At 42.0% G+C, this 16,127-nt stretch overlaps 1 protein-coding gene across 2 annotated transcripts in view; it reads left to right on the top strand.

Moving 5' to 3' along the window:
• Positions 1 to 2,307: 2,307 nt before the first annotated feature.
• The window catches only part of USP14 (ubiquitin specific peptidase 14), a 53,562-nt gene continuing 39,742 nt past the window's right edge, over positions 2,308 to 16,127 (top strand). The window contains exons 1-3 of one of the 2 annotated variants that reach the window (XM_008968593.4): positions 2,308 to 2,709; positions 7,299 to 7,444; positions 10,767 to 10,799. In XM_008968593.4, the coding sequence (XP_008966841.1) occupies positions 2,694 to 2,709; positions 7,299 to 7,444; positions 10,767 to 10,799 (195 nt within the window). In that variant the 5' untranslated portion in view covers positions 2,308 to 2,693. The remainder of the gene's footprint in view (positions 2,710 to 7,298; positions 7,445 to 10,766; positions 10,800 to 16,127) is intronic. The other variant, XM_008968594.5, reaches the window with a different exon arrangement.

Here is a 16,127-nt window from a genome sequence, read left to right as displayed (position 1 = left end):
AGCAGACAGGATGATGATTTTTGCCTCTGAATCTCTCAATCTTTAGGCCTCCTTTACTGTCAGCTTCAACAAAGGGCAGCACAGATTTTTCCACAGATGATCTATACATTTTTATTTGGTTTTGTTTTGTTTTTTTGAGACAGAGTCTTGCTTTGTCACCCAGGCTGGAGTGTAGTGGTGCAATCTTGGCTACTGGAACCTCTGCCTCCCAGGTTCAAGCTACCCTCCCATCTCAGCCTCCCCAGTAGCTGGGACTGCAGGAGTGCACCACCACACCTAGCTAAGTTTTAAATTTTTTGTAGAGATGGGGGTCTCACTTCATTGCCCAGGCTAGTCTGGAACTCCTGAGCTCAAGTGATCCACCTGCCTTGGCCTCCCAAAGTGCTGGGATGACAGGCGTAAGCCATGGTGCCCAGGCAATCTATGCAATACATTTTTAAATATGTATGTTATAGAAATATATTACTGAACATAAAAAAAATAGAAAATAAAGCTATCCATAGCCTGCTATGCTAACATACCCTGCAAAATCCCTTTGAAGTTTTACTGTGTAATATAAAATAGGTATCATAGCACATGTACAATGCACTGTGCTAAGAATCTTCTATACATAATCTTATTTAGTCCTTATAACAATCCTGAGATGTATCTCCATTTTACATGCACAGCTTGAACACATTGCTAGTTTAGTTCCAGACCACTGCAATATTGCTGATATTGTAATAAAATGAGTCACACAAAGTTTTTGGTTTCCCAGTGCATATAAAAGTTATGTTTCTACTATACTGTAGTCTATTTAGTGTCAAGGCTGGGTGCAGTGGCTTATGCCTGTAATCCCAGCACTTTGGGAGGCCTAGGTGGGCAGATTGCTTGAGACCAGGAGTTCAACACCAGCCAGGGCAACATGGCGAAATCCCGTCTTTACAAAACATACAAAAAAAAATTAGCCGTGTGTGGTCCCAGTTACTCAGGAGGTTGAGGTGAGAGGATAGCTTGAGCTGGGAGGTTGAGGCTGCAGTGAGCCATAATTGCGTCACTGCACTCCAGCCTGGGTGACAGAGTGAGACCCTGTCTCAAAACAAACAAACAAACAAACAAAACTTTACTGCTAAAAAATGCTAAGGATCATCTGAGCTATCAGTGAATCATCATCTTTTTGCTGGCAGAGGGCTTGCCTTAATGTTGATGGCTGCTGACTGATCAGAGCGGTGGATGCTAAAGTTTGGGGTAGCTGTGGCAATTTCTTAAAATAAGACAATAATGAAATCTGCCACATCGATTGACTCTTCCTTTCATGAAAGTTTTCCCTGTGACATGCAGTGCTGTTCAGCATTTTACCCACAGAAGAACTTTCAAATTTGAATTTCTTTCAAAATTAGAGTCAATCCTGTCAAATTCTGCTGCTGTTTTATCAACAGTTCCATAGTTTATGGAATATTCTAAATCCTTTGTTGTCATTCAACAGTGTTCACAGCGTCTTCGCCAGTAGTTTCCATCTCAAGAAACCACTTTCTTTGCTTATCCATAAGAAGCGACTCCTTGCCCATTAAAGCTTTGTCTTGAGATTGCAGCAATTCAGTCACATCTGTGGGCTCCACTTCTAATTCTAGTTCTCTTGCTATTTCCACCACACCTGCAGTTGTGTCCTGAACTCAAGCCTTGAACCCTTGTGGGAAAAGACTTGTTGCCAGAGCAGTCAGAATACACAAAACATTGGAGTTAGCTGTTTTACACGGGGGTGGTTAGTGGCACCCCAAAACAATTAAAATAGTAACATCAAAGATCCCTAATCATAGATCACTGGAACAGATATAATAGTATTTAAAAAGTTCAAAATATTGTGAGAATTACCAAAATGTGACACAGAGACACGAAGTGAGCACATGCTGTTAGAAAAACAGAACTGATGGACTTGCTAACCCAGGGTTGCCACAAACCTTCAATTTATATATATATATATATATAAATAAATAAAAATATATAAATAAATAAATATATATATATAGAACGCAATAAAATGAGGTGTGGGTGAAAAGAAAACTGAGGTTTGCAGACATACAGCTAGCTAGTAACAGCTGGGTTTCAAAACACCTCTGACTTTACAACCACTAATTTTATTTATTTTATTTTGAGGCAGGGTCTCGCTCTGTCGCCCAGGCTGGAGTGCAGTGGCACGATCACAGCTCACTGCAGCCTCGACCTCCTGGGCTCAAGCGATTCTCCCGCCTCAGCCTCAGACAGCAGGTGGGATACCAAGTTCCCACTTCATCTGCCGCAGGGCTGGGTCGCGCCAAGACCACGTGGCCAGTGCGCGCAGGGCGATGGGCGGCAGTGCGCAGGCGCGCACCTGCTGCGGTGTATGGGGCCCCGCGCCCGTCCCTCACTTGCTCCCTCCTTCCTTCCCGCCACCCCTCCACCGCCTTCCCCCTCCTCCGTCCTCTCGCCACCTCTAGGCCCCGCCCCGGTCCTGCAGCCCAGTCTCCTCGCTGCAGTCGCTCCGGAGCTGCACGGGTGTTCTGCGTGTTGCTGCGTCATCGCCAGTGGCCGGTTTGAATGAGACTCGTCGCACCGAAGTCGCCGCCACCACCGCGCCTCCGCCTCGGCCGCCGCCGCAGCTGCTTCTGGTCCCCGTCCCTTTGCCGCCCTTGTCAGGCCCAGCTCTCCTGCGCCGCTGCCTCTCGCCGCGCCCCGCCATGCCGCTCTACTCCGGTGAGCCCTGTCCTGGCCTCGCGCGCAGCACACCGGACCGGCGCTAGGCCTCCGCGTAGGCCTGGCCTGCACGGGCGGGCACCCGGCATGGACTGGGAGGGGCCGGGGTGGGGTGCGCGGGGCCGGCGGCGCGGAGATGACCCAGGCACCGTCCCTCTCCCGGCTGGGTCGGAGCCCTGTGTGGCAGGGGAGCGCCGTCCCCCTGAGCCACCGATGGGTGGGGGGAGTGGAGATGGGGAAGCCTCTCAAAGTCGTGACTCTGCAGAATAGTTTCTGACGCTGCCCTGGTGTGCGGTGAAAGTGAGGGTGTGTCCTGGGGCGCTGGGCCAGGCTGGAGGTGCAGGGAGATTCCTTTGGGCTTCTCAGTGGTCGCCGTGGAAGGGAGCGGGGAAGAAGGGGAGGGATGGAGCGACCCTTCTTGGGGTTGCCAAGCGGCGTTCGCCGCCCTTCGTCGTCCTTCGCCCTTCTCTTGCCCCTTGCCTTTGTTCGACCGCCCCTTTGGTACCAGTTTTAGTTTTGTCCCGAGGCAGATTATAAACCTTTTTGCTTCGTTTTCGTTTCATCAGACGTTGCATTGGATTTCTGTATCCGAAACATGGTGTGAGCTTTCAGAAGTAGATGAATACACATATCCCCGGGGTGTCATTTCTTGATTGGCGTTTGACAAGGGCTTGTATTGTTTGCTTGCTGACAGTCCAAGGTACTGGCCAGGGATCACTTTTACTTAGGGAATGGACCTTGCTGCTCCCTAGCCTTATTCAAAATGGCACCTAAAATATGTGTGGTGTCTCCAACTGGCTGTAGGTGTGTGATTCGTTGACCATCCCTGTTTATTCTGTTACAGTTCCTTTATTGAAGATTCAGCATTTACAAAGCATGATACGAATCAAGAGTATTGTTTGATCTCAAGGTGGATTCTTGATGGTCTAGAATCTTGAATCGAATTCTTAATGATTGCCCAACCCCTTTCTAAAGCCATAACAACAGTAGAATGGCTCTTGAAATATTCTAATACTTAAACACACCAGTAGATTCACACACATAAAACAAAACCCCTCTGTTTCCTCAAAATGCCAGCGCTGACCAGAGTTTCTTTTTTAAAATTTGAGCTTTATCTTAAATATTTAATCAGATCCTTTCCTCATCCCCCAAATGAAGGAACTCAAGTAGATTTCTAAGGTCCCTTCCTTTGACCTCTCCATATTGAGAATCTGTATTTTGAGGGTCAGCAAAAAGCTCTATATTAAAATGAAGAGAACATTTTAAGTGCTATTTCATAAGATTTAGTAGAAAATTAAGTATCTAGTCTGAGCGCGGTGGCTCACGCCTGTAATCCCAGCTCTTTAGGAGGCTCGAGGCGGGCGGATCACTTGAGGTCAGGAGTTCGAGACCGCCTGGCCAACATGTTGAAACCCTGTCTCTACTAAAAATACAAAAAATCAGTCGAGAGTGGTGGCAGGTGCCTGTAATCCCAGCTACTGGGGAGGCTGAGGCAGGAGAATCGCTTGAACCTGTGAAGCGGAGGTTGTAGTGAGCCAAGATCGCGCCATTGCTCTTCAGTCTGGGTGAAAAAAGCGAAACTGGGTCTCAAGAAAAGAAAAAAAGAAAATTACATATCTAGATTATTAAATGGTTAAGGATAAGTGCAGTTAAAAATTAAAGCCAGGGGCCATGATGTATGCTTTTAATCCCAGCTACTCGGGAAGCTGAGTTGGGAGGATCACTTGAGCCAAGGAGTTAGAGGGTGCTGTGATCTGTGATCACGCCACTGCACTCCAGCCTGGGTGACAGAGCAAGACCCCCGTCTCTAAAAATAAACACACACCTGTGCCTCTTATAGAGTTAGGGTTTTGTACATATTGCTTTGTTTTAATCTTCAACATAATCCTGTGATACTGGTATAATTCCTCTTGTAAGCATAAGCAAAAAGTTTTAAGTAACTTGCTCATGGCAATAGCGCAATAAATTTCAGGTAGGTTCCTCTCCTTTACTTCTAGTACTGTTTTGGTTTAATCCTGTAGCATCTTTAGCTTGTACTATTGTAATATGCTTCTAGTTTATTTTAGTGATTACAGTATGCCTTCTTCAAGCCTGATTTCTCTGCTGCTGCAAGTGATCTAATAGTATTCAAACCAGACTAAAGTGGCCTTTATGACAGCCTTTCAGGAATTACACATTGCCTACAACATAAAGCCTTTACGTATTTTATTGTATTTATTTTTTTATTTTTTGAGACCAAGTTTTGCTCTTGTTGCCCAGTCTGGAGTGCAGTGGCGCGATCTTGGCTCACTGCAACCTCCACCTTCTGGTTTCAAGCGATTCTCCTGCCTCAGTCTCGCGAGTAGCTGGAATTACAGGCGCCTGCCACCATGCCTAGCTCATTTTTGTATTTTTAGTAGAAACGAGGTTTCACCGTATTGGCTAGGCTGGTCTCAAACCCCTGACCTCAGGTGATCCACCTGCCTTGGCCTTCCAAAGTGCTGGGATTACAGGCATGAGCCACCATTCCTGGCCTCTTTATGTATGTTTTAGGATGACTTATCTTCCATAATTTGATCCTTACCCAGCTTCCAGTTTCATCTACTGCTGCTTTCCCTTCACTCTGGTAATTAATTACTTACATCTTAGAACACACCATGCTGCTTTATGCTGTGGAATGTTTTCCTTCTTTTCTGGGAATTCTCCTGTCCTCTCCTAGTCTCTGACTAACACCTAATCTTTTCTTGAGATTCAAAATTGATAGTGATAACTCAGAAGTTAACACTTCATCCAGGAAATCTTTCCTCATTTATGAAGCATTCCACTTTGTTGCTGTAGCCTTTATAATACTTACATGGTTAATTACTCTAACCTCCTCCCACCCCGCTATTAGGCTATAAGTTTATGGAGAGTCTTCCCAATGCTTTGTACCGGGCTTGTCATTAAATGAATACTCAACATATTAATTGAACTGATGATAGAATTGGGATTTGGTGTCTGAGTGAGGTTTTCAAATTCTGATTTCAGGAGTTAGAAAGCAATTAACAGTTGTGAGGTTCTTATTTTTGAGAAGGTATAAAATTTTCAGTGGAAACAATATATATCCTTGGGTTTTAAAAATATATATTTCAAAAGTTAGCTATTTTATGAGGCTGATTGAAATTTTTTATTGTGGTAAAATATATGTAATAAAGTTTACCATTTTAATGATTTTTACATATGCAGTTCTGTAGCATTAAATATATTCACACTGTTTTGCAACTGTCACCTTCATTCACATCCTCTGGCAAACACCATTCTCTTTTTGTGTGTATGAATTTGACCACTTTAGGTATCTCATAACCGGAATCATCCATGTTGCAGCATGTATAAGAGTTTCTTTCCTTTTTAAGGTTGAATAATATTCCATTGTATGTATATACCACATTTTCTTTGTCCATTACTTGGTTGATGGACACTTGAGTTGCTCCCACTTTTTCCGCTGTTGTGAATAATGCTGCTGTAAACATGGGTGTACAAATATCTGTTTGAGTCCTTGCTTTCCGATCTTCTGGGTATACCCAGAAATGAAATTGCTGGATCATATGGTAATTCTATGTTTACTTTTATTCCCCCCAGCAGTGTACAAGTGTTCCAGTTTCTCCACATCTTTGCTAACACTTGTTATTTTCTGTTAAATTTTAAAAAGAATAGCCATTCTAATGGCTGTGAAGTGGGATTTCTATATATTTTTAAATGATTTAGATATGTCTTTGGATTTTTTCTTAATTGAGCACCTCTTGTTCAGAAATGACACTTTTCAATTCTCCCACATTTCTTATGACTCAGAATCTGTATTCCTTAAGTTGTTCTAGATGTGCTTTATTCTCCCAGGAATTTTTCTTCTTCTCTTAAACTAACCTTTCTCTCTCTCTCTTCTTTTCCAATGCTGTGTGCTGATGTGAATGATTCTTCAATTAAACACATGGGGGCTGCGAAACTTATCATTTTGGGAAATATTTCAATATGATCATATTGTTGGAGTAGGATTCAGAAGACTTGGAAGTTTATTAACCAATTTTATGACATTAGCAAATCAGTCTACTTCTCTGAAGTTTCAGTTTCTTTTTTTTTTATTTGAGATGGAGTCTCGCACTGTCGCCCAGGCTGGAGTGCAGTGGCATGATCTTGGCTCACTGCAACCTTCGCCTCCCGGGTTCAAGCGATTCTCCTGTCTCAGCCTCCTGAGTAGCTGGGATTACAGGTGTGCGCCACCACACCTGGCTAATTTTTGTATTTTTATTAGAGACGGGCTGGTCTCGAACTCCTGACCTCATGATCCGCCCGCCTTGACCTCCCAAAGTACTGGGATTACAGGCGTTAGCCACCACGCCCAGCCTGCTGAAGTCTCAGTTTCTTTAACTATGAAATGAGAAGTTAGGTTTGATCCAGTGAAATTTTATTCAGCACCTACTGCATGCATGCTGCTCTTGATTAGGTAAGTGTTATGGGCATAGAAAGATGAATGACATGTTTTGACTCTCGATAACTGCCTAATTGGTGATCTTCTATGGGTCTGTAAATCTTGTCTTGTTATTTTTTAATTAAAAAAATTGTGATTTTGTTTGCAGTTACTGTAAAATGGGGAAAGGAGAAGTTTGAAGGTGTAGAATTGAATACAGATGAACCTCCAATGGTATTCAAGGCTCAGCTGTTTGCGTTGACTGGAGTCCAGCCTGCCAGACAGAAAGTTATGGTGAAAGGAGGAACGCTAAAGGTAAATTGCAGTCCAAATTTTCATCACATTACTATTATTGTATACTTTTTGAAAAATAACGCCAGAAAATTATTTAATTTTAATGTAGCATTTGAAGTGCTTTTTTTATTTGATGAGAGTATGTCAGCTATGGTGTTAAAACTGTCTTATGCCTGTTAGAGTAAGGGAGAAATATTGTAGCTGTTTGACAACACTATATGGTATTATAAAAACATCGTTTTAAAACTCTTTTTACTTTTGTTTATTTTTAACTTTCAGGTTCTGAGATACATATGCAGGTTTGTTATATAGGTAAACTCGTGTCACAGGGTTTCGATGTACGGATTTCATCACCCAGGTACTAAGCATAGTACCCGATAGGTAGTTTTTTTTTTTTTTAGATCCTCTTCCTCCTCCCACTCTCCACCCTCAAGTAAGTTCCAGTGTCTTTTGTTCCTCTCTATGTGTCTATGTGTTCTCATTATTTAGCTCCCACTTAGAAAAGAGAACATGCAGTTTGCTTTTCTGTTCCTGCATTAGTTTACTAGGGAACTAGCAGGTAATGATCTCCAGCTCCATCCATGTTGCTGCAAAGGACATGACTTTGTTCTAAAAGCATCATTTAAATTTTATTTTAAAATGTGTTGTATTACCAGATACCTCTGTGGGTCAGGAGAGTGGAACACTTTACAGTTATCTGTATTGTGTGAATTTTTTTTCCTATAAGGATGTATTAAAAGTATTAGTTTTATTTTGTTTAGACTAAAATGAAACCAATTAATATTTCCTTAGTAATTTTCTGTAATGAGGTTGGAAAATTTTATCTCAGTTTAAAAATATGGAACAATACAGATAGGTTTGTTTTCTTAAAAAAACTACTACAGAATGTAATTTTGTACATGCATTTGTATGTTGAAATTCAAAGCACTTCAGCATTTTTACCAAAGCCCTGGTTCTGGAAAACTGTTCATTTTTTTTTTTGGCCTTTATTGCATCCTACCCATTAACGAAGAGCTGTTTTTCTTTTTCTTTTTTTTTGAGACGAGTCTTGCTCTGTTGCCCATGCTGGAGTGCAGTGGTGCTATCTTGGCTCACTGCAACCTCTGCCTCCTGGGTTCAAGCGATTCTTATGCCTCAGCCTCCTGAGTAGCTGGGATTACAGGTGTCTACCACCATGCCCGGCTAATTTTTGTATTTTTAGTAGAGATGGGGTTTCACCATGTTGGCCAGTCTGGTCTTGAACTCCTGACCTCAAGTGATCTGCCTACCTTGGCCTCCCAGAGAGCTGGGATTACAGGCGTGAACCACCGCACCCAGCCCCCTTTTTTCTAAACAGTAATTGTTACCTAACTCCTACCTGGAGATGGGAGGAAAAAATTTTTGTTTAAAAAGAGAAGAAACCTAATTTTTTTCTTTACTTCCTTTGGAATGATCTCAGTGACCACAGTTAAGAATCCATCCCTGCCAGCATCATTGATGAAGGACTGCAGAAGAGACAAGAAGATATCTATTATTATTATTATTATTTTTGGGATTGAGTCTCCCTCTGTCACTCAGGGGCTGGAGTGCAGTGGCGCCATCTCGGCTCACTGCAACCACTGCCTCCCGGGCTCAAGTGATTGTCCTGCCTCAGTCTCCCGAATAGCTGGGATAACAGGTCACCGCCACCATGTGTGACAAATGTTTGTATTTTTGGTAGAGACAGTGTTTCACCATGTTGGCGCTGGTCTCGAACCTCAAGTGATCTGCCTGCCTCGGGCCTCCCAAGTGCTGGGATTACAGGCGTGAGGCACCACACCCGGCCTCTATTATTTTTAATAATATGAGTATAGTTTTTAAAAATACTTCCTTCAAGGGTTAGATAAAATGCTAAAGATCTATAGTTAACTTTAGAGATAAAGACTGGCTACCCCCACTGGGCAGTAAAACACACGTTGGAGGAAAATCTTTGTTTACCCCCGAAGGTACAGTATGAACCTTTGGCCTTTAGTGAACTTCATAGCCTAATTTGTGCTGAACACTGTACTAGTGGTATGCTGTCGAGAATTATAGAAGTATGCGAATTAAATGAAACTGTGACTGCTAATAGTTACCATTTATTGAGTACTTATTTTATGTCAGGCTTTTATTATATTTTCTTTAATTCTCAGCTGTATGTTATCCATATCATATATATGAGGAAATTTTATAAATGAGTGTCAAAGAGGTTTAAGTAACATAGTAAGGCACCAAAAGAGCATATGATTTATACATCAAGCAGATCTGTGTTCACTTCCCAGTTTTGTGTGACCTTGGGTAAGTGATCTTAGGGGGCATTTATAGTTATCATTCGTTATGTTTGGCAGTCATAGCCCTTAAATTGAGAAGGGCCTTTAGGAAGTTACCGTTCCATTTTAAAGCAGATAAAAGAGATAATTAGTGGCACCAATGAAGGGTAGACAAGCATATTGGGTACCCGATACCTTCTATAAAAGGGAGTAATATAGAATCGACTTTATCCTATGAGGGGAAAGGCCTAGCTGTAGTAAGTTAAAATATTACTCTGGACTAATCATGCATTTAAAAAAAAAATTCTTGATTTTTATTCAACATATTGAAAGGAAAGTATATACTTGCTTTATAGATGCGTTATAGGCATTAACTCTTCATTCTTGCCATGTAAGCTCGTTATTTATTAGCTCTGCTGGTTCCAAACATCCAAAAAATAGGATCTATCTTTGTCATTAGTCAAGTGTTTTTTAGTACTTGCTAAAAGTATTTTTTTATACTTATGTGTTTTTTAGTATTTGATGCTGTAAATACAGGTTACTGCCTTTTGTATTGTGTTACCTTATGCAGTTGAAGCAAATTATTTGAAACCCTGGCTTTAGTACCACTTGTGTTTAAAAAAAAATTTATTTTTTTTTTGAGATGGAGCCTTGTTCTGTTGCCCAGACTGGAGTGCAGTGGTGAGATCTCGGCTCACTGTAACCTCCGCCTCCTGGGTTCAAGCAATTATCTTGTCTCAGCCTCCCGAGTAGCTGGAATTACAGGTGTGCACCACCATGCTCAGCTACTTTTTGTATTTTTAGTAGAGATGGAGTTTCTTTATATTGGTCAGGCTGGTTTCGAACTCCTGACCGCAGGTGATTTGCCTGCCTCAGCCTCCCAAAGTGCTGGGATTACAGGCATGAGCCACTGTGCCTGGCCAAAAAAAATTTTTTTAATTGCCATAATTTTAAATAAAATCTGCATATAGGATAAATTTTATTCTGTTTTGAAGTAGATTAAAATAAATTGATTATTAGATTGTGTTCAGCTTGTACAGTGGTGGTTAAATGTCTTTTGTTTGTCTTTGAAACAGGATGATGATTGGGGAAACATCAAAATAAAAAATGTAAGTATTATCTTATGAATGTTTATTATAATGCAGTAACCTCATTATGATACCAAAATACATTCTAGATGACTTTTTTTCATGTGTATATCCAGTTGTTCCAGCACTATCTGTTGAAAATACTTGCCTTTTCCTATTGACTTGTGTTGGGCTCTTTCTTGAAAACTAGTTATAGGTTTGTTTTTGGGTTTTTGTTTCATTGATCTAGTAGATTAAAGTTACACTAGTACCAAATGGTTTTGATTACTAAAGCTTTATAATAAAAGCCTTGAAAAAAAATTAGCTGGGTGTGGTGGTGCATACCTGTAATCCTAGCTACTCGGGAGGCTGAGGTGGGAGGCTGAGGCGGGAGGCAGAGGCAGGAGGCAGGAGAATCGCTTGAACCTGGGAGGCGGAGATTGCAGTGAGCCGAGATCGTGCCACTGCACTCCAGCCTGGCAACAGAGCGAGACTCCGTCTCCAAAAAAAGAGTCTTGAAATAAGATAGTATATGTTCTTATGCTCTCCAACTTTCTCCTCTTTGAGATTTTGTTTGAGATTACATTGAATCTGTAGCTCAATTTGGGGAGAATAAACATCTTAACAATATTGAGTATTAAAATCCCTGAATATGATGTACTTCCTTATTTATTTAGGTCTCTGTTTTTCTCTTAGCAGAGTTGTAGTTTTTAAACATAGAGGTTTTGCATGAGTCGTTTTTTTTTTTTTGAGACAGGGTCTCACTCTCACTTACGCCGGAGCACAGTGGCATGGTCACGGCTCGCTGCAGCTTTAAACTCCCAGCCTCAAGCAGTCCTTCCATCTCAGCCTTCCAAGTAGCTGGGACCACAGGCGGGTGTTACCATGCCCAGTTAATTAATTAATTTTAATTATTTTTTGTAGAGATGGGGGTGTGACTATGTTGCCCAGGCTGGTCTTGAACTCCAGGGCTCAAGCGATCCTCCTGCCTTGGCCTCCCAAAGTGCTGGGATTAACAGGTGTGAGTCACTGTGCCCAGCCCTTGCATGACTTCTCTTAAATTATTGGAACTTAACATTTGTTCGCTGCTTAAAATAATATTTAAAAATATTTCCAGTGTTCATGGCTAGAATGTAAAAATACAATTGATTTTTCTCTTTCTCTTTTTTTTTTTTTTTTTGAGACAGAGTCTCACTCTTATTGCCCAGGCTAGAGTGCAATGGCGCGATCTTGGCTCGCTGCAACCTCTGCCTCCCGGGTTAAAGCAATTCTCTTGCCTGAGCTGGGATTACAGGCACCCACCACCACGCACAGCTAACTTTTGTATTTTTAGTAGAGATGGGGTTTCCCCATGTTGGTCAGGTTGGTCTTGAACTCCCGACCTCAGGTGATCCGCCCACCTTGGCCTCCCAGAGTGCTAGGATTACAGGCGTGAGCCACCGCACCCGGCCAAAATACAGTTGATTTTTCTAAGTTTATTTTCATTCTTTATTCTTGTAAGCAATTCACTTAATTCCAGTTGTGTTTTGGGCAGATTCCATTGGGTTTTCTATGTACATAAACGTGTTATCTGCAAATAATGACAATTTTACTTCTCCCATTTCAATATTCATGACTTTCAGATTTCTTAAACTTTATTGACATATAATTGATAAGCAAATGACTTCTTTTTTTTGAGACAGAGTCTTGCTTTGTCGCCCAGGCTGGAGTGTGGTGGTGTGATCTTGGCTCACTGCATTATTTGCCTCCTGGGTTCATGTGATTCTCCTGCCTCAACCTCCTGAGTAGTTGGGATTACAAACGCCTGCCACCATGCCTGGCTAATTTTTGTATTTTTGGTAGAGACAAGGTTTCGCAACGTTGGCCAGGCTGGTCTCGAACTCCTGACCTCAAGTGATCTGCCTGCCTTGATCTCCCAAAGTGCTGGAATTACAGGCGTGAGCCACTGTGCCAGGCCTTGTCCTACTTTTTAATAGGACTTCTAATACAGTGTTAATAGAAAGTGATAAGAGTGGCCGGGTGCGGTGGCTCATGCCTGTAATCCCAGGCTGAGGCGGGTGGATCACGAGGTCAGGAGATCGAGACCATCCTGGCTAACATGGTGAAACTCCGTCTCTACTAAAAAAAAAAAAAAAAAAACAATTAGCCGTGTGTGGTGGCAGGTGCCTGTAGTCCCAGCTACTCAGGAGGCTGAGGCAGGAGAATGGCGTGAGCCTGGGAGGCAGAGGTTGCAGTGAGCTGAAATTGCGCCACTGTACTCCAGCCTGGGCAACAGAGCGAGACTCCATCTCAAAAAAAAAAAAAGTGATAAGAGTGGACATCTTGGCCGGGTGTGGTGGCTCACACCTGTAATCCCAGCACTTTGGGAGGCCAAGGATGGTGGATCACTTAAGGTCAGGAGTTCGAGACCAGCCTGGCCAACATGGTGAAACCCCGTCTCTATTAAAAATACAAAAATTAGCCGAGTGTCATGGTGCACGCCAAGAGAATTGCTTGACCTTGGGAGGCGGAGGTTGCAGTGAGCTGAGATCACACCACTGCACTCCAACCTGGGCAACAGAGCAAGACTCTACCTCAAAAAAAAAAAAAAAAAAGAGTGGACATCTTGTCTTATTCTAGTTCACTACAACTTAAAATTATGAAAGACCGTTAAATTTTGTTAAGTGTTTTTTCTGTTTGTTAAAATGATGGTGTGATTTTTTTTTCTTTTTTTCTGTTGGTAGTGTGGTTATTCTCATTGATTTTTAACTTAAACCTTGCATTTCTGGGACGTGCAGTTCTCAGATTTCTTGGTTTTGTGACCCTTTTGCCCTCTTAAATATTATGATTGACCCCAGAGTTTCATATAAAGGCACACCTCATTTTATTGTGCTTCACAGATAATTGTGATTTTTATAAGTTGAAGGTTTGTGGCCACCTTGCATCGAGCAAGTTTATAGGCACCATTTTTCCAGCAGCCTATGTTCACTTCATGTCTCTTTGTCACATTTTGGTGATTCTTGCAATATTTGAAACATTTTCATTACTCTCATGTCAAGTATGTTGATCTTTGATGTTAGTTTTGTAATTGTTTTGGGGTGTCATGAATCACACCTGTAAGATGGCAAACTTAATCGACAAATGTGTGTTCTGACAGCCTCACCGACCCGCAGTTCCCTCCTCCCTCTTCTCGAGCCTCCCTATTCCCTGAGACAAGACAGTATTGAAATTAGGCCAATTAATAACCCTACAGGCTGAGCACGGTGGCTCACACCTGTAATCCTAGCACTTTGGGAGGCTGAGGCGGGTGGATTCCTGAGTTCAGGAGTTCAAGATCAGCCTGGCCAACATGGTGAAACCCCATCTCCACTAAAAATAGAAAAATAGCCGGGCGTAGTGGCACATGCCTGTAATCCCAGCTATTCGGGAGGCTGAGGCAGGAGAATTGCTTGAGCCTGGGAGATGGAGGTTGCAGTGAGCTGAGATCATGCCACTGCACTCCAGCCTGGCCGACAGAGCGAGACTCTGTCTCAAAAATAAATAAATAAATAAATAACCCTACAATGGCCTCTAAGTGTTCAAGAGAAAGGAAGAGTTTCATGTCTTTTAGTTTCAACAGAAAGCTAGAAATGATTAAGCTTAGTAAGGAAGGCCTGTGTAAAGCCAAGACAGTCCAAAAGCTAGGCATTTTGCAGCAGTTAACCAAGTTGTGAATACAAAGGTCCAGTTTTCAAAGGAAATTTATAATTTAAAAGATAAGTTCTTGAAGTGTTACTGCAATGAACACACAAGTGATAAAGCAAAGCAGCCTTATTGATGATATGGAGAAAGTTTAAGTGGTGTGGATAGAAGATCAAACTAGCCACAACATTTCCTTAAGTCAAAACCTAACCAGAGCAAGACCCTAATTCTCTTTAATTCTGTGAAGGTTGAGAGAGGTGAGGAAGCTACATTGTCCTCATCAGACTAACACAGGAACAGAAAACCGAACACCGCATGTTGTCACTTGTAAGTGGGAGCCGAACAATGAGAATACATGGACACAGGGAGGAGAACAGCACACACGGGGGCCTGTCAGGCAGTGGGATGTGGGGAGAGCATCAGGATAAATAGCTAATGCATGCTGGGCTTAATACCTAGGTGATGGGTCTATAGGTGCAGCAAACCACCATGACACAATGTTTACCTGTGTAACAAACATGCACATCCTGGACATGTACCCTGGAACTTAAAAAAAAAAAATTATATATATATATATATATAAATTGAAGCTAGCAGAAGTTGGTTCACGAGGTTTAAAGAAAGAAGCAATCTCTGTAACATAAAAGTGCAAGGTGAAACAGTAAGTGCTGATGGAGAAGCTGCAGTAAGTTATCCAGAAGATCTAGCTAAGATTGTTGATGAAGGTAGCTACACTATACAACAGATTTTCAGTGTGGATGAAGCAGCCTGATATTGGAAAAAGATGCTGTCTAAGCCTTTCATAGCTAGAGAGGAGAAGTCAGTGCCTGGGTTCAAAGGCCAGGCTGACTGTCTTGTTAGAGGCTAATGTAGCTAATGACTTTAAGTTGAAACCAATGCTCGTTTACCATTCCAAAAACCATGGATCTCTTAAGAATGATGCTAAATCTACTCTGCCTGTGCTCTGTATATGGAACAACAAAGCCCAGATGCCAGTACGTCTGTTTATAGTATGGAGTACTGAATATTTTAAGGCCACCATTGAGACTTACTGCTCAGAAAGATTCCTTTCAAAATATTACTGCTTATTGACAATGCATCTAGTCACTTAAGAGTTTTGAGAGAGATAAACGAGATGAATGTTGTTTTCATGTCTGCTACAACAACTATTCTGCAGCCCATGGATCAGGGAGTAATTTCTACTTTCAAATCTTATTATTTAAGAGATACATTTTGTAAGGCTAAAGTTTCCCTATAAAGTTATTTCTCCATGAATCTGGGCAAGATCAATTAAAAACCTTCTGGAAAGGATTCACCTGAATTCTTGATACCATTAGGAACATTCATGGGAGGAAGTTAAAATGAAGTCAGTATTTACCAGGAGTTTGAAAGAAGTTGATTCTAACCCTCATGGATGACTTTGGGGAGTTCAAAACTTGAGTTGAGGATACAACTGCACATGTGGTGTAAATAGGAAGAAACTAGAATTAGAAGTGGCCAGGCACGGTGGCTCACTCCTATAATCCCAGCACTTTGGGAGTCTGAGACAGGAGGAGAGCTTCAGGCTGGGAGTTTGAGACCAGCCTGGGCAACACAGTGAGACCCTGTCTCTACAAAAAATAAAATTAGTTGGGCATGGTGGTGTATACCTGTAGTCCTAGCTACTCTGGAGACTGAGGCAGTAGGATCGCTTAAGCCTAGGAGTTTGAG

The sequence above is a fragment of the Pan paniscus genome, chromosome 17, assembly GCF_029289425.2.
Source record: "Pan paniscus chromosome 17, NHGRI_mPanPan1-v2.0_pri, whole genome shotgun sequence".
In the NCBI taxonomy this organism is placed as follows: Eukaryota; Metazoa; Chordata; class Mammalia; order Primates; family Hominidae; genus Pan; species Pan paniscus.
The sequence above is the reverse complement of the archived record's forward strand: the minus strand, read 5'-3'. Positions and strand labels throughout refer to the sequence as shown.